Below are 23,545 nucleotides of genomic sequence, written 5' to 3' on the forward strand. Positions count from 1 at the left end.
ATCTCGGAGTCCTAGTGGACAATCACCTAAATATGAGCCAGCAGTGTGCTGTAGCTGCCAAAAAAGCCAAGACAGTACTAGGCTGCATTAACAGAGGGATAGAATCAAAATCACATGAAGTGTTAATACCACTTTACAATGCCTTGGTAAGGCCACACTTGGAATGCTGCATGCAGTTTTGGTCACCATGATATAAAAAATATGTTGAGACTGTAGAAAGAGTGTAGAGAAAAGCAACAAAGATGATTAGGGGACTGGAGACTAAAACATATAAAGAATTGCTAGAATTGGGTATGTCTAGTTTAATGAAAAAAAGGGGTCAAGCTATTTTCCAAAGCCCCTGAAGGCAGGACAAGAAGCAACGGGTGGAAACTGACCAAAGAGAGAAGCAATCTAGAACTAAGGAGAAACTTCCTGACAGCGAGAACAATTAACCAGTGGAACAACCTGCCTCCAGAAGCGGTGAATGCTCCAACACTGGAAGTTTGTTTTTTTTTATTGAAAGTTTATAAAATTTTACAATAAAATACTCCCCCCATCCCAACCCCCCAACCCCCTCCCCCCTACTTCCCATAGCTGAATACAGGGTTAAAAACAACAAAAAACATAGAACTTAAATGAACATCAAACAATTATACATACATCCAAAAAACAAAATTTTAAACACTTTAACTCCAGTACATAAAAACAAAAATTACCATCCTTAAACATAAGTTATTCAAAAGCTTACCCTTAAATATACATTATTCAAAAGCTAAATAGTACTTTCTAATATCATATTTATTCTGTATAAAATTCACCCATCTTTTCCACACCAAAATATATATCTCTTGCGACTGGTCTTTCAGATAAGCCAAAATTTTTGCCATTTCAGATAAATAAGAAACTTTAAGAAACCATTCTTCTAAACTAGGCAAAAAATCCTTCTTCCAGTATTGCCCAATCAGCAACCTTGCTGCTGTAATTAAATTCAACATTAAAATAATCTCTTTACCATCACAATCGTCAATAATACCTAACAGAAACAATTGTGGTGTAAATTTTATCCTTCTATTAAAAATCTTCTGAATATTCCACCAAATCTTGATCCAAAAAGCCTTTATATTTCTACATGACCACCAATTATGATAATACGTTGCATCCAAACAACCACATCTCCAACATTTGGGCTGCACATTTGGATACATACAAGACATCTTTTGTGGATCAAGGTGCCATCTATAAAACATTTTATAAAAATTTTCTCGTAAATTTTGAGCTTGAGTAAATTTAACATTCCTCACCCAAATCATCTCCCATGTGTCTAATAAAATCGGCTCATCAAAATTTTGAGCCCATTTAACCATACAATATTTAACTAATTCTGTTTCTGAATCCAATTCCACTAATACACTATAAACTCTGTTTATATGAAATCGACTTTGATCTTTAATTTGTTTCATCAAATTCACATCCTCCCTAATAAAACCCACTTTTTGATCTATTCTCCACCTTTCTAATAATTGCCTGTACTGAAACCAAGAATAATTAATATTTTCTTGCGTTAATTCATCCATAGATTTTAATTGCCAATTATTCCCATCCCAATTAAGCAATTGTTTATAAGAAATGCCCCCCATTTTCACTCCTTTCCTTATCCCTTCTATTGCATACCCTGGAATTCCCCACAACGGTATTCTAAAATCTGATCTATAATATTTCTTCCAAACTCGCAATAAAGAAATTCTCAAAATATGGGACTTAAAGACCCTATCCACCTTTTTATTATAAATTAAATAGGCATGCCATCCATATAATAAATCCCATCCCTCCCAAAAAAGTATATTTAAGTTTGTTAAATTAATCCAATCACTAATCAATGTTAAAACCACCGCATCATAATACAATTTCGAATTCGGCACCTTGAGTCCACCTCTCTCTCGAACATCTTGTATAATTTTAAGCTTTACTCTTGGTTTTTTCCCCGCCCAAATGAATTTATTGATACCCTTCTGCCATTCTTCTAAATTTGCCTCTTTCTTTAAAATAGGTATCATTTGAAACAAAAAAAGAAACTTTGGCAAAATATCCATTTTGACTGTAGCAATTCTCCCTAACAAAGATAGTTGCAATTTTTTCCAATCATTCAAATCCTTCTGTATTTTAGACCATAACATTTCATAGTTATTTTTATACAATTTTACATTAGAAGCAGTTATATAAACCCCCAAATATTTGACCTTTTTTACAACTTCAAAGCCCGTCAATTTAACCAACGTCTCCTTATCCAAATTAGTCATATTTTTAAGTAATATTTTAGTTTTATTATTATTGACTTTAAAACCAGAAACATGTCCAAATTGATTTATCAGCTGTAACAACTCCAATACAGAATAAGTTGGTTGAGACAAAGTAACAACCAAATCATCTGCAAAAGCTCTTAATTTATAATCATTCTTATCAATCATTATTCCCTTTATTTTAGGTGATTCACGAATTTTAATCAACAAAATTTCCAATGTTAAAACAAACAACAAAGGAGACAGTGGACAATCCTGTCTTGTGCCCTTTTCAATTTGAAAAACCTCAGATAAACCTCCGTTAATTATAAGTTGAGCCGATTTTCTTTGGTAAATACCTCGAAGAGCTTGCAAAATTTTATCTCCAAAATTCATCTCTTCAACCAACCTTATCATAAATTGCCAATTAACCTGATCAAAGGCTTTCTCAGCATCTAAAAAATCAATCCTGCAGAAATCTGATTATTTTTATCCAAATATTCTATTAAGTTAATAATTTGTCTAAAATTATTCTTCATATATCTCCCGGTTATAAAACCTGTTTGATCAGTATGTATCACTTGATTCAATACAATCATAAGTCTATTGGCTAAAATTTTTGAAAAAAATTTGTAATCTACATTCAAAAGAGATATAGGTCTATATTTTTTTGGTAAAGTAAGATCTTGATCCTCTTTTGGAATCAAAGATATAAAAGCCTTTCCCCAAGACGGGGGAATCTCTAAACCCAATAATATATTATTAAAAAGTTCCTTTAAGGGCTCTATCATCTCATCACTTACAGTCTTATAATAGATTGATGTCAATCCATCAGTACCAGGTGCTTTACCAGCTTTTAATTGTTTAATTGCCATGATAATTTCCTGTGCAGTGATAAATCCATTAATCGCATTTCTTTGATCATCTGATAACTTGGGAAAATGAGCATCTTGTAAATATTTATCTATATCTGAACTCTGTACCTTCTTACCCATATATAATTTTGTGTAAAAATCTAAAAAAGATTTTTTAATCAATTCTTTCTGAAAAACCACTTTTCCATTATAATTTATTTTATCTATAATTCTCGACTTCTGTTTCTTCCTTAATTGATAAGCCAACCACCTCCCTGGCTTATTTGCATTACAAAATGTATTATGTTTCATATAAAGTAAATTAGTTGCAGCCTGATCAGCCATTAACATATTAAACTGTGTTTTAAGCAAATTTATAGAAGCCTTTACATTCTTATCCAAAGGATTCAAAATTAATGCTTTTTCTTTTATTTTAATCTCATCTTCCAATTCCTTGCGCTTTTGCATCTGTTTTTGCCTATGAGCTTTATTCATTTGAATCAGAACCCCACGCATATAAGCCTTGCTAGCATCCCAAACCATTGACATTGAGGTTCCCTTATGCATATTTAAAATAAAATATTCCTTTAAATACTCTTTTAAGTTTCTGAACATTCGCCTCTTGTCTAAATAAATTTTCATTCAACCTCCAAGATCTTCTCTCCTCTTTCTCAGCAACCAGTTCCATCCATACAGGACTATGATCTGTCAATATCCTTGGAAAAATCTTTACATTTTTTACCCTAAAATATAAATCCATTGTAATAAAAAAAATCAATTCTTGAAAACGATTGATGTCTATCAGAAAAAAAAGTAAAGTCTCTCTCTTCCATATTACGTTCCCACCAAAAATCTCTCAATTCCAAATCCTCCTTCAAATCAAAAAAAGCCTTAGGTAGTTTGGCTTGCTTAAAAGAAGTAGAAAATCCTTTCTTATCTTTATGTGTATCCAAAACTCCATTCCAATCCCCCATCAAAATAACAGATCTGTAATCCAATGAAATCAATTTTTGATGAAGAAACCTATAAAATTGTTCTTGTTGTTGATTAGGGGCATACAAACCCACTATAAGCAATTTCTTACCATACATTCCTACTTCAATCATAACATATCTCCCTTGAGGATCAGAATCTATTAATATAGCTGGTATATTCTTCTTAACATAAATAACAACACCCCCTTTTTTCCCAAGAGCAGATGATACAAAATGAGAACCCAATCGAGCGTTAATCAGATATTTTTGATCCTTTGAAATAATATGGGTTTCCTAAAAACAAACGATGTCATTATTATGTTGCTTCAAATAATGAAATATTTTCTTCCTTTTTTGTGGAGAATTAAGGCCGTTAACATTCCAGGTCAGGAGCTTTGCCATCTCCTCCATCCTTTAGCCTAGAGAAGACTGCTTGAAGATCTGCCATTGAAGATTGAACCAATGAAGATCTCTTAGGTGTTGCTCCTCCCACAGGCTCAGAAGCAGATTCTTGCATAACTTCTTTAATTTCCTTCTTCTGTTGTTCCTTTTCTTTTCGTCTATGCGCTGCTCGAGTTATTCTCTGTTCTTTCATCTCAGACTACTGTAACAACTCAGCCTGTAATCCAACTTTCATTGATACAGCATCTTCAGCCAACTGCTCTCCCTCCTTCACTTCCAAAACTTTGAACATTATAGGTGGTGATGAGCGCGCTCCCAGGACCGAAATATAAAACTCTCTTGCCTTAGAAACAGTATTAAGTCTATAACGTGTCCCCGCGTAACTCACCACAATTCCAAATGGAATATCCCATCTGAATGGCATCTGTCACTTTTTAAGTTCATCTGATAGAAAAGCAAAGTCCTTTCTCCTTCTTAAAATTTTTGATGGAATCTCCTTTAAAATTATAACATCCTGAGCAGCAATCTGGAATCTCTTGTTGTAAAATACTTGTATAATTTTGTTGCGTAAAGATCTTTTCCCAAAATAAATCACCACATCTCTTGGCAAATTTCTCTGTTTTGCAATCCAAGAATTAACTCTAAATATTTTTTCAATTTCTCTAAGTATCTCCTCTGAATCCCTCTCCAAAATCACAGCGATGTCATTTGCCACCACCTCTCTCAGATTTTCTTGCATATTTTCCCGCAGACCCCTGATTCTCAAAGCGAACTCCATCTCTCTGTACTGAGACATTACAATTTCATCCTGTGAAATTTCCACCGTTTTCTCCACACTTTCAACCCTATCCTCCAATAAATCCACTTTGTCTACAACATCCTCAATACAAGAGTCCAGTTTTTCAACAACAGAAGCAAGTCCTTTTAAAGCCAAAACTATATCCTCCCTCAAGATGTTGTTTCTCTCTACTAAAAGCTCCTTCATTTCTCCTCTAATTTGGCATACAACACTTCCCATGAGTTCTTGAAGGTCTTTTACCATGAGTGGTGCAGGCAGAGAGGGTGATGGTGATCTGGATTTGGATTGTTGCGCTGGTAATATTGCCAGAGAAGAAGCCACCTTAGGCACAGCAGAGGTCGCTTGACGCTTAGAAGCCATTTTTTAAAAAGTTTTCCTCCTTCTTAAAAAGAGTCCCAAAAAATCAAAAAAAAAGGAAAAAGAAAAAACCTTTTCTATCTATAAGAAAATATAATCCTCCTCTTACAAACACCCAAAATCCCCCCCCCCCAAAATTTCTAAAACTATTATAAACAAAAAAAAGGAAATAAGGAAATAAATACTGGACTGAAAGTTTTTAAGAAGAAACTGGACAGCCATTTGTCTGAAATGGTGTAGGGTTACCTGCCTGAGCAGGGGGGTGGACTTGATGACCTCCAAGGTCCCTTCCAACTTGTTATTCGAGATTCTATATTCTAAAATAATGATGGTGGTAATGATGATGGTGATGGGCCAATCTAGCATCAGATTTTTATGAATAATCATTGGAAGCTGGATTGTTGTCTGTCATGTCTACCATCGGGTCTCTTTAGATCTTAATTTGAATATTTCACTGCATGTACAATTTGGAACCTTGTAATAATATAAGCCTTCCTCCATGAAACTTAGAACAATTTGCAAGTGGAAAACTTGCAAAGACACATCTTGGCCTTATTATTATCTCTGCACTGAAAATTGCAAATGAATTTGGCACCACCCATAAGCCTCATATAAAAAAGCTGCATTTTATTTTCCTATATGTATTTACATGAAAACTATGTTTATTAATGCTGAATGTGGAGGTTGGTGGTGGTGGCTATTATCAAAAGTATACAGAGCTGAATAACATAAAGCTCTTTTAAGAGTAATATTTGTTACTCTTACATTTAAATGTAACTTGATTTCTCGAAAGATAATTCTTGGAAGTTATATATATTTTGGCAATCAACATGTCTCCAGATGTATTGGATTATAGCTCCTACAGTTTTCAGCTCACATGATCTGAATGCATGATGGCTGAGAATTTGGGGAGTTGTAATCCAGAACATCTAAAGGGGCCTAAATTGAGTGAGTTTGTACTGTAGAATTGTTTTCCTTAACACTAAAAAAAAAATGTTCAGCCACGTAATCTTTTTAAACAGAAGGATGCTAATGTTTTTGTTGGCTGATCTCCAGCGTGTTGCTAATCTGGTAGGACTTTATTGGGGTGCTTTTTCTTTCTCTTTTCAGGTTCCAAGAAATGTGTTACAAGGCCTACCTAGCAATTCGACAACATGCCAACCTCTTCATAAACCTCTTTTCTATGATGCTTGGTTCAGGGATGCCAGAACTACAGTCTTTTGACGACATTGCATATATACGCAAGACTCTCGCACTAGACAAAACTGAACAAGAAGCACTTGAGTATTTCATGAAACAGATGAATGATGCTCATCATGGTGGTTGGACAACAAAAATGGACTGGATCTTCCACACAATCAAGCAGCATGCCTTGAACTAAAGTAAAGATAATAAAAAAAAACAGATAGCCTAATTTTTGGCTGTTCCATTGCACTGTTGTCTCAACAGCATACAAAAAAAAAAAAACCTTGTTGCATCATAGTTGCACAAACCAAGAACAGCGTTTGAACTTCCAGCAAGGTTAAAAAATGCAAAGTTATTTAAATAAAATATTTGTAGTGTTTTGAACACTATAAATCATGCATTTCAACATGTAACTTTTCTATATGTGTAGTTGTGTTATGCCTTCAGTGTAAGAAGGTAAACTTGGAGATTTGTTCATCTTGGTTTATTTAATTGGGAATTTATGCCAGCACAATAGCCCAGTCTTTCACATGTGCAGTCTTTCACCTGGCGAAAAAAGGATTCAGATACGTTACAGACTAATGAAAAAAAAGGAAAGTTTAGCAATTTTGTTCATTGTTTCTAAAAGAGCTTTCTTCTCCCATGAACTGTACTCCGTAAAAAAAGATAGAGGGGATGGTGCCTTTATAATGTCAGATAAAATTCGTGGTTTTAAGAATAGTGGTTTTTCTTAGGTTTTGGAGTCTGGATTTTATTTTTTTCTAACCTAAACCTCAAAACGTTTTTCATGCATGCTTTCCAGAGCCTAAAAAAGAGGTGAGTTATTACAATTAAAGATTATTTTTATAAAGGTTATTTATATAACAGAAACTTATTAATATATATTTCTTTTATGTTGATTTTCTGTCATTTTAATTTTACAGACCACTTCTTTGTCTAACAGATTTATATAAACCACTAGATTGATGCAGTGACTTGTAGGATCAGATTTAAAGAATCCTGTGCTGTTCCAGGCATGGCTTCTCTGTATGTACTGAGTCCTGACTTCAGAACCAGCTGAAATGCAGCCATGCCATAGGCACTGCAGGACATACCGTGTTTTCCGGCGTATAAGACGACTTTCTAAACCCTGAAAATCTTCTCAAAAGTTGGGGGTCGTCTTATATGCCCAGTCGTCTTATACGCCGGAATATACGGTACATTTACTACATCCAGGAATTTGTTCAGCACTTGCTGAGTAGATTTTGAGAACTTCCTATGGTAAATTGAACAAAGCTGGATATGCATGCCTACAGTTCGTATGTTCAGAAGGCTGCTTAGGTTCGGCAGCTGCACAGAGTTTGTACTTGCAGTAGGGCTCTAGGATGAGGTTAGAGCCTGCAAGTCCTTATCTGTGCCATCACAAAGGGGAAGGGGGAAATCTTCTGAAACCGGTAACACTTGCTTCTAAATAAATATGACTTGTGATCAGAATGCTCAATTTCCATTGTCTACAACTGACTTTTCTATCTTGCCATCTGCCAAAGCTATTGGGCTACAGCTATCATCCCTATCCGGTAGAACTAATTGCTTTGGGGTGGGAGTTATACCCTGACATATCTGGAGAGTGCCAAAATGGTCAGCAATAAATATATTTAAATGTTGAAGTTGAACAAGACCTCAAGCACATTTGCTGAAGTTCAGATGGTAAAGTTAAGCTAAGTGTAATCTAGGAATCTAAAGGCTTTTGACTTACTTTAGGCTTACCCAAAGGGGAACATCATATATTTATAACATTCTTATAAACGTTCGGGAGCTCTTTGAATAAAGCTTAATACTGGTGGTTAATACGGTCAGAAAATAACCTTGAATAGACTGGGAAACAATTGGATGAAAAGGGGAGAACTTGTGTCTTCAGCTCCCTAACCAAAGTAATACTACAAAGTTCTCAAAGTTTGTTTCCATTGGTAACTATTTGAATTTCCTATAAGAAGATCGATCTATGGAAGTAGAAATCGATTCTTGTTCATGCTAGTTTTGGTGCATTAGAATGAAATGAGATCTTTCAGGTCTTCCTAAAAATAATCTCAGGCAATGCTCTTTAAAAGATATTTGGGTATCTTGATTATTTTTAACTTGCCTTCCATCTCTCCCTTGGCTTTCTTTCCTAGATTGCTGGAAAGGAATTGCTTAATTAGAATAACCAACAAACCAGAAATATTATAAATCTGATTACTAAACAGTCTTCAAATTGCTACATAATTCAGAGCATGCAAAGCTAACCAACCAATACTTTATAGATATGTTTGTGCCTATGTGTACATATGTCTTTATTGCAATATGAAACTGATAAAATTGGCATCAACCAGCTTAGTGGCTGGTACAAATTGTTCCATAAATATTTTTTATAATATTGTGTATTCTGAGCCCAAAAATCTAAGATGCCATTTCTTTTACACTAATGTTGTCTCACTGAGTTTATAGAATTTGAAAATGTTCCTGAAATCTGGATATTTGATCGCATTTACCTTTTTTCCCCCCTCTCAAATAGGTATTATTCAGAGTGCAATATAATTTGAATATGGTGTGCTGACAGTAGCTAGTAAAATATAACAAATAAATTTGTATAGAATGTAAACAGTGAAGAGGCTATATTTCTTGAACAAGGTAAACATTTGTTATCTGTTAGTAATTGCATCTTGAATTTATTTTTAAAGGTACAGATAATGTGTAAAAATAGCCAATGACAATTATGCACAGCTCTTTGCAAAAATCATAAATCCACTCACTTTGAAAGCTAATGTTGGTACAGATGGAACCATAGGGCAGGAAAGGGAAATCTGCAGCCTTCCTAATGTTGATGAACTATAATACCAACATTTATTCATTTATTATTTATTTTTACTCTTTATGTATTTAAACAATTTACATGTTTGTTTAAAATATCCCTTATCATTGATCATTTAAGGGTGGGATTGCTTAGGAACCATAATTTTATAATAAATACCTGCACAGTCATCCCTTCAACCTGCATATGTGATTGTGGAAAGTGCGGTAAAATATTTCTAGGGTTATCTGGACTACTTTTCAGTATGCTAATATTTGTCTGAGGCATAATCTATATGCAATTAGGATTCACACACACCCCTACAAAAAAGTTCCACTAATTCTATGCCTTTGATTTGTATCCCCCCCCCAAAAAAAAAAATCCCTTCATGCTACATGGTAAATTGAATGTGAAAACAAATACATCCTAAGTAAACCAAAAGATCCAACAGCCCCAGGAATAAAAACAGTCATCCACACTGTACAATGTAAGGTCTGCCATAGCACTATGGCAGAAGACTAGTAAAGTGCATCCATGAACATCAATCAACAGTCAGAAGATATGATGAAAAATCCTGAATTTTGCAACGTATGGATAGACTTAGCCATGGTTTCAGTTGGGACACTGTGACCATCCTAGATCAAGCCAAGTCCAAAACCGCAAGAGAATACTCGGAAGCCTGGCACTCTGACAAATCAGCCATCAATAGGCACCTCTATATACAGTACCATTCAAAAGAGACACAATCAACAAGCCAAAAAAGAAACAAAAAGGACCAGAACACCCTCCCACCAGCAATCAACACCCAGATGACCAGAGATTAACATCACAATTATCATTAGACCAACAATCAAGAAACAGATATTACCCCAACCAAGGCACTAAGCAGTCTTGACCAGAAAACCACCAAGAACACTCCCACCAACACCGACGGGGCAAGCCACTGTAAAATGAGAGCACACCCAATCCCTACTAGCACTGATGATGTTAGTTAGTTTGGGTAATGAAATGTCTGCAACAAAACAAGCAAGCTCAGAGAGGATCAAAAATTCCTCAAAACAAAATGACTTTCAAAAGCAAATTTCAGTTATGTTCTGGAATGGAAAGATGGTTGATCATTCTTTTTTTAGGTATCTAAAATTATAACTTTGGATCTTAGCCAATGTCTACAATGGCTGCCTTAGAAAAGATCCTCATTTTGCATTGCAGTTCAATTGTGATTAAGTTTGTTTCTTTAACCCTATAGATAAGGAACAGATACAAACTCTTTAGGAATTATTGATTTAAATGCCATGATGTGCCTATGCCTACAAAGACCAGAATCATGCTAATCATTATATCCCCTATGATATTCTATGAAAGCAAAAGTTGAAGAAGATGGATAGGAAAAAGATGGACATCCTTGAATGTTGGTGTAGAAGACTGCTGGGAATACCATGGACAGCCAAGAAAAGAAATGTATCATCAAATCAACCCAGAGTTCTGTCTAGAGGCACAAATGACCAGGCTCAAATTATCCTTCTAACACAGTGGTTCTCAACCTGTGGGTCGGGACCCCATTTGGGGTCGAACGACCATTTCACGGGGGTCGCCAAACAATGCAGTCCGCCATTTTTTTCCCCTTTTCCTTAGCTGTGCTACTCCCTTTTATTCTATTGGCTTTTGAAAGCCAATAGAATAGACTCTCTTGAATAGAGTCTAATTCTATTGGCTTTCAAAAGCCAATAGGAATTGTCCAGGCTGTCTCTGCCCTGCTGAGCCCGCCAAAAGTCCCATTCTGCAAACGGTGCTGCACCAGTTGAGTAGTCCTCGACTTACGACCGGTTGGGGGTCGCAGCATTAAAAAGGTTGAGAACCACTGTTCTAACACATTATGTTGAGTGTTAACTCACTGGACAAGGTGGAAGGAAAGATGAGGACAACCAGGAGCAAGGTGAATAGACTCAGTAGCAATGAGTACTTTGTTGGTAGAGCTGAAAGGCCAGGTTAAGAACAGATTATCATGGGGAAACTCATTGTGGTTGCTAAGAGGTGACAAAGACTTGGCCCATAAATCTAATGTGGCATTTATTTGTTTTACAGGAATAATGGAAATTACCTTATACCAAACTAGATATTTCGTGTGCTTAATTCAATATTTTTTGTATTGGTAAACCAGATCTCTCCAGGATTCTTTCCATCCTTTATCTGGAAACACCAGGAATTTAAATTATGAATTATCTACAGTTCATTGCAGCTATGCTGAACTGATCATAATGGATTTTTCTCTAACCTAACAGTTGTGTTCCACTTTTGTATACTGATTGCATTTTTACTTAGGAAATAACATAAGTATTTTGAAAATATAGTTCTCCAATACTTAATGATCGGTTATAACCTATAATTTGCTTTCTGATAAAGGATTATTTTGGATAAAACATACAATACCTACTGAAAATCATTATAAACCTGGTCAGACTTCCAATTTCCTATTTATTGTTCCAATGAATAGGAGTATTTATGGGCACTCTATTTTAAGAGCATTTTAAAATTTGACGTATATTATTGTGATACAGTGTCGTTACAGATCACAGGTATGGCAATTATAATGATCAAAAAATACAGGTTGAGATTTTAAGAAGCACAAAGCCAAACAAGTTTTAGGCTTTAAATGACTTGTCAGCAACTATTATTTCTGCCTGGATACATGGAAAGGTAAGGAACTTTGTTCTTTGCTTTTCTTTTGCTCTCTCAAAGTTTTCTGGAGTTCTTGTTAGATCCTCAACCTCCATCCTCTAAGACAGGGGTGTCAAACTGCTGGCCCATGGGCCAGTTGCATCATGCGGAGGCCGCACCCACCCCTACTCCGGCAATGCAAAAAAAAGTTGTGATATCTCGCAACACATCACGTGACGCGGCAAGTTTGACACCCCTGCTCTAAGATGTTTAGAACCCAGTATTGTTGCTATGAACATGACTAGCCAGACCACATACCTGCACTGGCAACTAGATACGCAAGTAGCAAAACAAACTTTGCTTTTGATCCATAATCCTTCACTATTTCACAGTTCTGCATGATTTGTCTCTCTTTGGTATAGTTTATTGCACAAATACTTATATTCAGAAAAGAATTTGAAAAACATCTTAGCAACATTGAATTGTATTGATTTGAAATCACATGAGAAAATTAGAACTGAAGTACAAAAGAAATGAGGGGTTTGCTTGTCCCTTAACTTTTATTAATGGTCATTGCAGGTTTTCTAACACTCAGTCTTTCACTTTATTTTATAATATGTATATTAGTTCCTCATTTTCTATGTAAGCTTACTCCTTTTTAACTGCCTGCCAGGTTTCAGACTAGAAATGGATCCTTTTAGGGAAAAATAAAAATTCCTTATGTATTCGCACCAGAAATACTTTTGTGTTAAACAAAATAATCATGGGCTTTTTGACTACGTGCCAATAATTTCTGGAAAGATGCAAGGAGAGCCATTCTCCAGGAAATTAGAACCGGGATCCACAGTTCTAATCTGAGTGGGAAATGGTTACATAGGAGTTTTTTTTCCCCTTTCTATCTTACCTGGTCCGATCTCCATCAATTGCACCTTAACTTTGGAATAATCAGATAAGTTTTCTTTGTCGCAGAGGTGGTCCTAGAGCAGTGTTTCTCAACCTTGACAATTTTAAGACATGTGGACTTCAACTCCCAGAATTCCACAGCCAGCATTGCTGGCTGTGGAATTCTGGGAGTTGAAGTCCACATGTCTTAAAATTGTCAAGGTTGAAAAACACTGTCCTAGAGATATGACTGTAATGGAGCCTACCCATTAGTGACAGCTGGAAGTGGTAACGACCATTAAGCAAGATGGGCTCACTTAATGGCCCACACCCTCTGCTTTCCCTGATGCAGCTGTTAAATGCATGGGCCTCAGAGGTGGGGAAGGTCTTTGGAGGCCTAAGACAGGCTTGCCAAGGCTGCCTCCCCAAGACACCCCATTTGCTGCTTGCCACCCCTCGGGTCCCTGCAGACCTTTCTGCTGCGCTGTGCATACCACAGTAAGGCAGCAAAATGCGAGTTTGTCCCTGAGCCGTGTGGCAGCCTCATAGAAGTGGCCATTTTGGCACACCCATGTGGGTTGCCGCACTTTTGGGTTGCCGCACTATGATCAAGGAATGAACCGCTCCATTTTGCTGCTTTTGCTGCAGTGCTGTGTAAACAGTGTAAAGGCAAAAAAAAAAAAAAGGCTGTGTGGTGGTCCCATGAAAGCAGCTGCTATTTTAATGTACCCGCAAGGAACTGCAGGCACGCTGAAAATCCTGGCCACTTCCAGGAGGCAGCCATGTGGCCCAGGGACACATCGCCTCACCTCTTTCCCCAACAAGAAGTCCAGAGAACTTCAAAATGTAAGTATGTGAAGGTTGGCAAATGTGAGTAGGCCCAAAGCTTGCAGGGTCCAGGTGCGGTGGAATGGTGGGGGGGAGAGGCGGGGTGTTGCAGCAGCTATAACTTCAAAATAGGGTCATAAGTAGCTTGGGGGGAGGGTCTGCTGTAACATTGAATGGCTGTTAAGTGACCTTAACTCTTGAGAACTATAGGTACAGGTAGTCCTCGACTTACGACCACAATTGAGCCCAAGATTTCTGTTGTTAAGCGAGATGTTTAAGTGAGTTTTGCCCCATCTTACAATCTTTCTTGCCACAGTTCTTAAGTGAATCACTGCAGTTGACAAGTTAGTAACCCAGCTGTTATGTGAATCTGGATTCCCCATTGACTTTGCAAAAGGTGATCACATGACCTTGGGACACAGCAAGGGTCATAAATATGAACCAGTGGCCAAGCATCTGACTTTTGATCACATGATCCTGGGGATGCTGCAAAAGTCGTAGCTGTGAAAAATGGTCATAAGTCACATTTTTCAGTGCCGTTGTAACTTTGAACAACCACTAAATGAACTGTTGTAAGTCAAGGACTACCTGTATTTCTTATCTCAATTTTGAATTTTGTATATCTTGACTGACTTTATCAAAGCATCTACTGCTCTGACCTTAAATTTCTTCTCTCCTTTCTTCCTGGGGTATCAAGAGCTAGGCTTTTTCATACTAAAAGTAAAGGCTTTTTCGAGTCAAACTTGTTGCCAAGTGAGTTTCCATGAAGTTTTTTTGGCAACAATACAGAAATTGCTTACTACCGTTTTTGTGGATGGATGGATGGATGGATGGACACTTCCCAAACCAGCCTCCAGCTTTGGAATACCTGGGTCTTTCCTTTAATCTTTAAACAGGTCTGACCCAGACAAGAACAGCCTAATGCTGCCACATGTTGAGACATTTTCATATTGGTGTAAACAATTCCAAAATCAAAGAACACACAGAGAAAATTTGGAGGGAATAATCTGAATTTTAAATGATGTTCCAGGGATGGTGAGATCTTGCACATTACTGGAGATCTGTAAAGAAAAGTGACAGAAAAACATGAATCTTTAAAGTAGTTTTGGATGCTGATAGAATTGAATGTTTAGGGAGGAAAAATTATTCAGTAAGGCAATTACAAACTGAAGGTTCCAGACTTCTAGTAACGTCGTTCCTGACTGCCCCTTGGTATCTAGAAATACTATGAAATATTTATAATAAATTACCTTGTTATATTATAGATCACCAAGAAACACACTAGAGCAGTGGTTCTCAACCTATGGGTCGCCACCCCATTTGGGGTCGATCGACCATTTCACGGGGGTCGCCAAGCAAGGCTGTCTGCCATTTTTTTCCCCTTTTCCGGCGGGTGCCTTACTTCCCTTGGGCTGGGCCAGCTGGTGGCCCAGCCGGTGGTCGGCCTGCTCCGTCTCTGCCACTTGCCAGCTACGCCTCGGCCGGCGCAGGGGGCGGCACCATGCATGCGCGGCGCTCCCGGGCAGGGAAAGTCCTTGACTTACGACCAGTTGGGTAGTTCTCGACTTACAACCAGTTTAGTCCTCGACTTACGACCGGTTTAGTCCTCGACTTATGACCGGTTGGGGGTCGCAGCATTAAAAAGGTTGAGAACCACTGCACTAGAGGTCCAATCTAGTGTAGTGGTTAAGGCCTCAGGCCAGAAAGCAGGAGCCCATGAGTTCTAGTCCTACCTTAGGCACAAAGCCATTGGGTAACCTTGGGCCGGTCACTTTCCCTCAGCCCTAGAAAGGAGGTAATGCCAAACCACTTCTGAAGAACCTTGCCAAGAAAAATGCAGGGACTTGTTTATGTAGTCTTCAAGAATCAGACATGATTGAAAGGAAGAAAACAAAAGCACAAGGAAGTGTATGTAACTAGGTGCTTGTTAAAAATGTAACTGAATTAAGGCCCTGATCAAGAGATTTTGGTCTGCAGTTGGGTAATGAATCAGGAGTGAAGAAGGACTAGACAGCAGTTTCCAAAGAGATGCTGCAACGGAGGCGAACGTGGCAGAGTAGGAGAAGCGTAAGGTCCTTGCTGAATGACATGTAGTCCCGTGTTAAGGACGGCAATCGGGACTACCGGAAGTGCTAAAGTTAAGCACATGATGTTTTGTCTAATGACTGCTTTGCTTAGCAGTGGAAATTCCGGACTCAATTAGGGCCATTAAGTGAGGAACACCTATAAGAGGTCAATTTTAACAATTATAACCATCAAAGGCAATAAAGGCAGTGCCCAGGACCCACTCAACCCCACATTTGTTATTTGAAAAAGCCAGGGAGAAAAAGCTGGCTTTTTCTAGACATGGGAACTAGAAAGGAGAAGGAGTCAGTTATGCTTTCAGGGTAGGATATACTCCTTGATAAAGCCCTGATTTGGGTACTCTGATCAGAGCTAATTTCTCAGATGAGAAAAGGCTAAAACGTAATAGCAATAGCACTTATATATCGCTTCACAGTGCTTTACAGCCCTCTCTAAGTGGTTTACAGAGTCAGCATATGGCCCCCAATAATCTGGGTCCTCATTTTACCAACCTCGGAAGGATGGAAGGCTGAGTCAACCTCCAGCTGGTGAAAATCGAACTGCCAAATTGCCAAACTGCTGGCAGCCGGCAGTCAGCAGAATTAGCCTGCAGGACTGCATTCTAACCACTGCGCCACCACGGCTCACGTCAGCAGTTCTTCAGTATCTGGGTCATCCGGTTTCCAAGGATGTAATGGCAACTATCAGCACTGCTTAGGAAACTGGGCAGTTTCTTCTCTGGGCTAGGATGAGATGAGTTAGCCAAGTTTCCCAAATATATCCCCTCTGAACAGACTGGAAAAGTACAGGTAGTCTTTGACTTGCAACAGTTCATTCAGTGACTGCATTGAAAAAAGTGATTTATGACTATTTTTCACACTTAACAACTGTCGCAGCATCCCCCCATGATCATGTATTCAAAACTCAGACACTTGACAACTAGTTCATATTTATGACGGTGCGACCCTGTGTGACCCAGGGTGGTGATGTATAATGAATCATTTTCACACTGATGAAACCACACCGCCAGACGGATGGATAAACTCTCCCCAATGGCTTAATGCAAATGCTAAAAGGAAGGGGAACAGTCCCAAACCAAATGCCATACAAGTGACCCCCCCTCCCAACTGACCACTCCACCCATTTCAGTCATAAAAGAGCCAAGGTTGCCTACCCCTTCTAGTCCAACTCTCTGGTCAAGGCAGGAGACCTTCTACCCTGAGGGTGGAGGTTGGTCCTCCGAGCTTGTGGGCTGTTTTCCAAAAGTTCCATTACCGAGCTAGGTAACCTCTTCAGCACCGTTTAGGGGATGTCTATGTCGGTGCTTTTCTGCTTATAAGGGCTCCAGGTGTGGGTTTGTCAAGTGAGGGTCTTGTGATGAGTCATCAGAGAGTGGGTTGTGATGGGTCTTCTGTTGGGAGGTTACTTCAGGCCAGGGTCATTGGAGGGTGTCAATCATCAGTGGGCCAGGTACAAGTCATCAGTGAGAGGCTGGCGATGGTATGGGTCCGTTACCTCACATCAGGGTTATTGGGAGGTCAACTGCTGGGGGGGAGGGGGCTTGCGTGGATTGGTTGAGGGCCGGTGCTATCTCTGGTTGGCTGTGCAGTTGATTTGGATTCTGAGGGGTTTGTAGGCTGGTTGTAAGTCAATGTGTCTCTTGATGGAATTGCCTGTGGAGTACCAGGCAACCCAGAAGCTCGGAGAACGAACCTTCACCCTCATCCCACACCTGAGCAACATATATTCACCACTATTACAAACCTTATATCCTCCCAGTCAAATGATTGTCCGGTCTGTTTTTGAAAACCTCCAATGACGGAGCACTTGCAGATACTACTGTATGGATATCCCCTAATACCATTACTTCTGAACACAGGTCAGGCATTTGCATGCTACCATTCTCTCCCCACCACAAATGCTCATGCACACTATGATTTGCAAGGAGAGCCAGTGTACTATAGTGAGTAAAGTGTTGGTTAAGGACTTTGAAGACCCAGATTCTAATCCACCTTCAGCCATGAACACTCACTGGATTTTAGGCCACTCTCTCTCAATTCAACTGTCTCACAAAACGGGGAGTTTGGGGGGAGGAAGGAATAGAGAAACAAATCCTACATTTAGTATCTTGAACTTCTGAGCATAAATCTAATAAATACTTTATCTAACTGGCTCTGACAGAGTATGATGTCTGAACTAGCCACCTTCAACTACTGCCTTGAATCTTTCAAAACAGGCATGGCCCAAGTGCATGGATGGTTTATTTTCTCCTACTGCACAAAATTATTTCTTTCTCATCTAGATACCCGTTTGGCTCTTATTTAAAATTGAGCACTTGCTCTACACATGTTCTATCCACTGGTGTTAGTATAAGCAGGATTTTATTTATCTGTATCTTGCCTTTATTTCTACAAATAACTCAAGGCGGCGAAAATATCCAACACACCTTCCTCCTCCTATTTTCTTCACAACAACAACTCTGTGAAGCGAGTTGGGCTGGGAAAGACGGTCTGGCCTAAGGTCACCCACCTGGCATTCATGGCTAATGCGAGACTAGAATTCACGGTCTCCCATTTCCTAGCCTGGTGCTCTAATTACCTAACTGGCATATTAATTCCTTCTTTTAATAAGTCCCAAATTTGCTTGATATTGTGGGGCCCTTGATGCTCTCTGAGCTTGGTTGTTTTTGTGCAGATGTTCCATTACCCATCAAGATAATATCAGTGCTAGAAGCAAATGGAGGTTGCTTGACATTGCCTTGGCATGTTGTATATGCCGAATTACTGTGCTGAGGCTTACTCAACAAACCATTGTTAAAATAAACTTTAGTTCAGGATAATGGGAGACCCAAAGGCACACAGTTATTCCAGGTCTTTGAGCTTACCTCATGTGATCAGAGTGGTCATTCGTTGTGCCCATTCAGAACTTCAGGGCTGCTCGAATTGCCTGACAAGCTGCTCTCTTGACTTCTAAAGCTCTTTCGGGTTGGCCTGACTGATAGACTGCTACCTGGACCTGAACTTCTGGTTCTGTCCCATCGTGGTCTAACAACAAATCACAGCAAAAGAACCCATCTAGCAAGCATCTCAGCCAGCGCCGTGCCCGGGCCTCCTGTTCTGCATCCAATCCTGGGTCTGGATCCACTTGCACAATGACTCCAACCAAGGCCACTGGGTTGTAATAGATGCAGTTCTTCAGCTTGTGTAGCATTTCAGCCAGTCGATCCAGTTGGTCCCAAGATTTAAGGAAAGGGGCTCTGCACAGGAAGAAGATGAGCTGGGAGTAGATTCTTTCTTGTTGTCTGGAACAGCCATTTTCATTCAAGAGCTGAGACCTGTCAGGCCACTGGCTGGCAGCTTGATCACAACAGATCACTGAGCTGGTCACATGGAAAGCTGGTATAGGGAATTTTGCAAACACTTCCTGTCGGAAGTTCTCCACCACCGCCTGGCTTTGCAATTCCCCAAGCAAATGCACGTTGCCTCCCATCATAAACTGAAGGGTCACGAATTCCAACTCCAACTTTTCCTCAAGTGGAAGGTCAGACCTGGTGACAACTGCCAACAGGTCTCTGACTAGCTTTAGGCCTGCCTCTTGGCCTTGGCTGTCTTCTTCTGCCATCTGGCTCTGTCCTGTTCCCACTCTCTCTGTGACTTCTTCCCAGGATCTCCCAGCCTGCCTCAGGATCTTCTTGTGAGGTCCTACAGAAAAGCCTCTGAAAAAATCTTGGCCTGCCCCAACTGATTCTTCATTCCTTGTTAGGACTTCATCAGACTGTTCTGTAAATACTTCCTGTCCTCCTTGAACTTGTTCTTTGATCTTTGGCCGAGCTCCAGCCACAAACTCACAATCCCTTCCATTCTCCCCTGGGATGTCTCCATTCAGCTCTGTGTTATCTTCTGATATTTCTTCTTCTTGCTCTAGATTGTTCTCCTGATTCCTCATCTCCAGCTCTGTGATCTGCTCCTGAACTGTTTCATTCAGCTCCCTACTCTTCACTGCAGCATTTGTCTCTTGGTCTGAAACCACTTGGATTCCTTCTTCCTGCTCCATAACCCTTAGCTTCCTTCCTCCCCCTGATCATTTCTCCAGGTCCTCCCAGGTCTGACTGACTTCTTGTTGCCTAGACCCACTGGCTGCCTTGTGTCACAATAAGCGCTGACCCACTCATTCATTGGATACTGACTTTGACCAGTTCATCTTGTGAAAATTACATTTGTTGTTGTTGTTGTTGTTAATTGCGAAGTCGTGTCCGACCCATCGCGACCCCATGGACAATGTTCCTCCAGGCCTTCCTGTCCTCTACCATCTTCTGGAGTCCATTTAAGTTCACACCTACTGCTTCAGTGACTCCATCCAGCCATCTCATTCTCTGTCGTCCCGTTCTTCTATTGCCCTCAATCTTTCCCAGCATTAGGCCCTTCTCCAGTGAGTCCTTCCTTCTCATTAGGTGGCCAAAGTATTTGAGTTTCAACTTCAGGATCTGGCCTTCTAAAGAGCAGTCGGGGTTGATCTCTTCTAGGACTGACCGGTTTGAACGCCTTGCAGTCCAAGGGACTCGCAGGAGTCTTCTCCAGCACCATAGCTCAAAGGCCTCAATTCTTTGTCGCTCAGCCTTTCTTATGGTCCAACTTTCACAGCCATACATTGCAACTGGGAAAACCATGGCCTGGACTATACGCACTTTTGTTGGCATTACATTACATTACTCAAACTAATTATTATTTTTTACATAATAAAGGGGGAAAAAGTCCATAGAGCTTTTCAAACTACATTTATTAACATTATTCTAATCTAAAGCAAAAACCAAGTGGAACCAAGTACAAATATGCTAATGGGGTTGACTGTTGACTGTGGCTTGATCAGTCATGGGAATGCAGCCATCAAATAATATGGATGAGGCCCATATATTTCCCAATATTCTGAAAGATTTTGTCTTCTCCCATGTAGAATCCTGGCATGTGTGGACATTTCCCCACCACCACCACACAAAAAAATGGACTATATCCAATTGCCAAGTTGATTTTCAAATAATTTATATCTATGCTATGCTATGGGAGCTTCAGAAACATTTTAGCAATGAAGAAGTAAAGTAGAAATCCCAGCAAGTGCCTGATGACATGTCCATGGGCATACTGGTATTTCTTGGGAATATAGTGGCATCAACTTCTGTGAGCAGCCATTCACTTAACAAAAAAAAATTAAATATAATAACATATATATATATATATATATATATATATATATATATATATATATATATATATATGTGTTTTGAATATACAACAAGGCTGCATAAAAGCATGAGGAGAAAAACAAAGCTGATATCATCTTGAACTGGTAGGGCTGGGTTCCATTTCGGTCTACAGGTGAAATGGGATAAAGAAAAATATTATGCTAAATGAAAAAAAAGTGGGGAGAGTTATAGGCCTGCAACCCACTCCCTCCTTTGAAATTTAGATGACATGATGTCTTTTTTTTTTTGTAATTTTCAAAGACCTGTTTTTAATATAGAGTTTATGGGCAGGAGATAATTTTCATTACTCTATGAATTAAGTTTACACACTGTGCTACTCTTAGTCTGACTAACAATCTTCATTGAACAATTTAACATATTCAATTAAAACTCCACTTTTCTATAGAACAAATAGCACTCAATGCCTCTAACAAAATGTTTAAAAGCATTCTATAAGGCAAAAGTGACACAGAAGGTCTTGGCCCAATTCCCAGATATGTAAACTTCTACTTAGCAAGATAATTTGATAACGAGAGAGGCTTTTCCTCAGATAGTCACACCCGAAGCATTTAGGGTTTTAAAGATTAATATTACCTTGAAAACAACTGGCAATCAGTAGAAATCTTTCAGCCCAGGAATCTTGGGGCCCTTTCATTTTTCCTCCCCAGATGCAGATTCTATTGTATTCATTTCAGCACCCAGCTGAAGGCTGTGTGGGTTTATTAAAGTCTCTCCTCTAAGGCTACTCTTCCTAGCTTTGTGTCATCTGCAAACCTGATAATCATCCACTCAACACTTTTCTCTAAGCAAAAGCAGAGCCATTAACCAGCACTGTACTGATATGGTCATTCATCCAACTATGAATCCATCAAATACTAGTATCAACTACCCTGTATTTTATCAGGTTATTAAAGACAATTATTAGGGGAAGGTCTGTTGAAGGCTTTGTAGCAGTAGGTACTGCTGTGTGAATCACATTCTCATCTATTAAGCCAGTATTTATGTCAAAAAAGAAGATAGCCCGGTTGCCATATTTTACACCAATTGCAACTTCTAGATGCCTCCCAAGGGTAGCCTCACATAGAATACATTGCAATAATTAAGGTTGTGCGTAACCAAGCTAAAATTGCCAAATCAAAACTAATTCAGGAAGGATTGTAGCTGAAGGGTCATGACTGTAAACATCTGCCTTTGCCACAACTACCATCTGCAAATCCAGTGACAGCTGAAGATCAAGGACCACCTACCACATGCTCTACCTGCTCTTTTAATTATAGAAAGTGCAATCATCTAATATAAAGTAGATGCCTTGAATCTAGCTTACTTACAACAGCTTTTCCATTGTGGGTAGATTTGATTTCAACTTGTTCTCCATTAGCATTATCTTTTTATCTTGCCTTTTATATATTTGGGGCAATTCAACATACCTAACATTATACCGATAGCCAACTTTAATGATCATTAATCATCAACCAATTTTCAATTCTTAGTGATTATATAGATTCCCCCCCCCCTGCAACAACCTGTCTCTAACCTGTTCTTTATTTCTTCTAATATGCACCCTTCACCTCTATAACTGAGCCCCCCCCCACCTCCCTGCTGGTCATCCTCTTGTCTTTCCTTCCACTTTTCCCAGCATTAGAGCTTTCAAGAAGAGATTGGGCAGCCATTTTCTAAAATGGTACTGGATCTCCTGCTGGAGCAGGGGGTTGGACAAGAAGACCTCCAAGGTCCCTTCCAACTCTGTTATTCTGTAAGCCTTCTCTACACGTTTGCATAACGCAGTGGTTCTCAACCTGTGGGTTGGGACCCCATTTGAGGTCGAACAACCATTTCACGGGGTCACCAAACAACGCAGTCCGCCATTTTTTCCCCCTTTTCCTTAGCTGTGCTACTCCCTTTTATACTATTGGCTTTTGAAAGCCAATAGAATAGACTCTCTTGAATAGAGTCTAATTCTATTGGCTTTCAAAAGCCCAATAGGAATTGTCCAGGTTGTCTCTGCCCTGCTGAGCCCGCCAAATGTCCCATTCTGCAAACGGTGCTGCACCAGTTGAGTAGTCCTCGACGTACGACCGGTTGAGTAGTCCTCGACTTACGACCGGTTGGGGGTCGCGGCATTAAAAAGGTTGAGAACCATGGCATAACGTGTCTGAAGAAGAATGTAATTTAAGCTTGGGCATTTGGGTCTCGATGAGAACACTAGGTTGATTTGTTGGATGAACCATAGTTTTTTTTTTTTTTT

General features: G+C 39.2%; 2 protein-coding genes across 4 annotated transcripts in view; one reads left to right on the forward strand and one right to left on the reverse strand.

The window, feature by feature from the left end:
• PIK3CA (phosphatidylinositol-4,5-bisphosphate 3-kinase catalytic subunit alpha) overlaps positions 1–7,679 on the forward strand; it is a 46,665-nt gene extending 38,986 nt beyond the window's left edge. For all 3 annotated transcript variants that reach the window (XM_039355419.1, XM_039355417.1, XM_039355416.1), the window contains one exon: positions 6,755–7,679. In XM_039355419.1, the coding sequence (XP_039211353.1) occupies positions 6,755–7,025 (271 nt within the window). In that variant the 3' untranslated portion in view covers positions 7,026–7,679. The remainder of the gene's footprint in view (positions 1–6,754) is intronic.
• A 6,901-nt stretch (positions 7,680–14,580) lies between these two features.
• Positions 14,581–20,221, reverse strand: LOC120313476. The gene is made up of 2 exons (XM_039355404.1): positions 18,949–20,221; positions 14,581–15,061 (listed from the first exon to the last, which is right to left on the reverse strand). The coding sequence occupies exon 1, from the start codon at positions 20,115–20,117 to the stop codon at positions 18,984–18,986; it is 1,134 nt and encodes a 377-aa protein (XP_039211338.1). The 5' UTR covers positions 20,118–20,221; the 3' UTR covers positions 14,581–15,061; positions 18,949–18,983.
• Positions 20,222–23,545: the final 3,324 nt, after the last annotated feature.

Source organism: Crotalus tigris, unplaced genomic scaffold, assembly GCF_016545835.1.
Source record: "Crotalus tigris isolate CLP2741 ecotype Arizona unplaced genomic scaffold, ASM1654583v1 scf7180000018690.2240587, whole genome shotgun sequence".
Lineage (NCBI taxonomy): Eukaryota > Metazoa > Chordata > Lepidosauria > Squamata > Viperidae > Crotalus > Crotalus tigris.

Excerpts from the sequence above, each read along its gene's own strand:
- LOC120313476 (XM_039355404.1), bottom strand. The coding sequence starts at position 20,117 with ATGGAGCAGGAAGAAGGAATCCAAGTGGTTTCAGACCAAGAGACAAAT.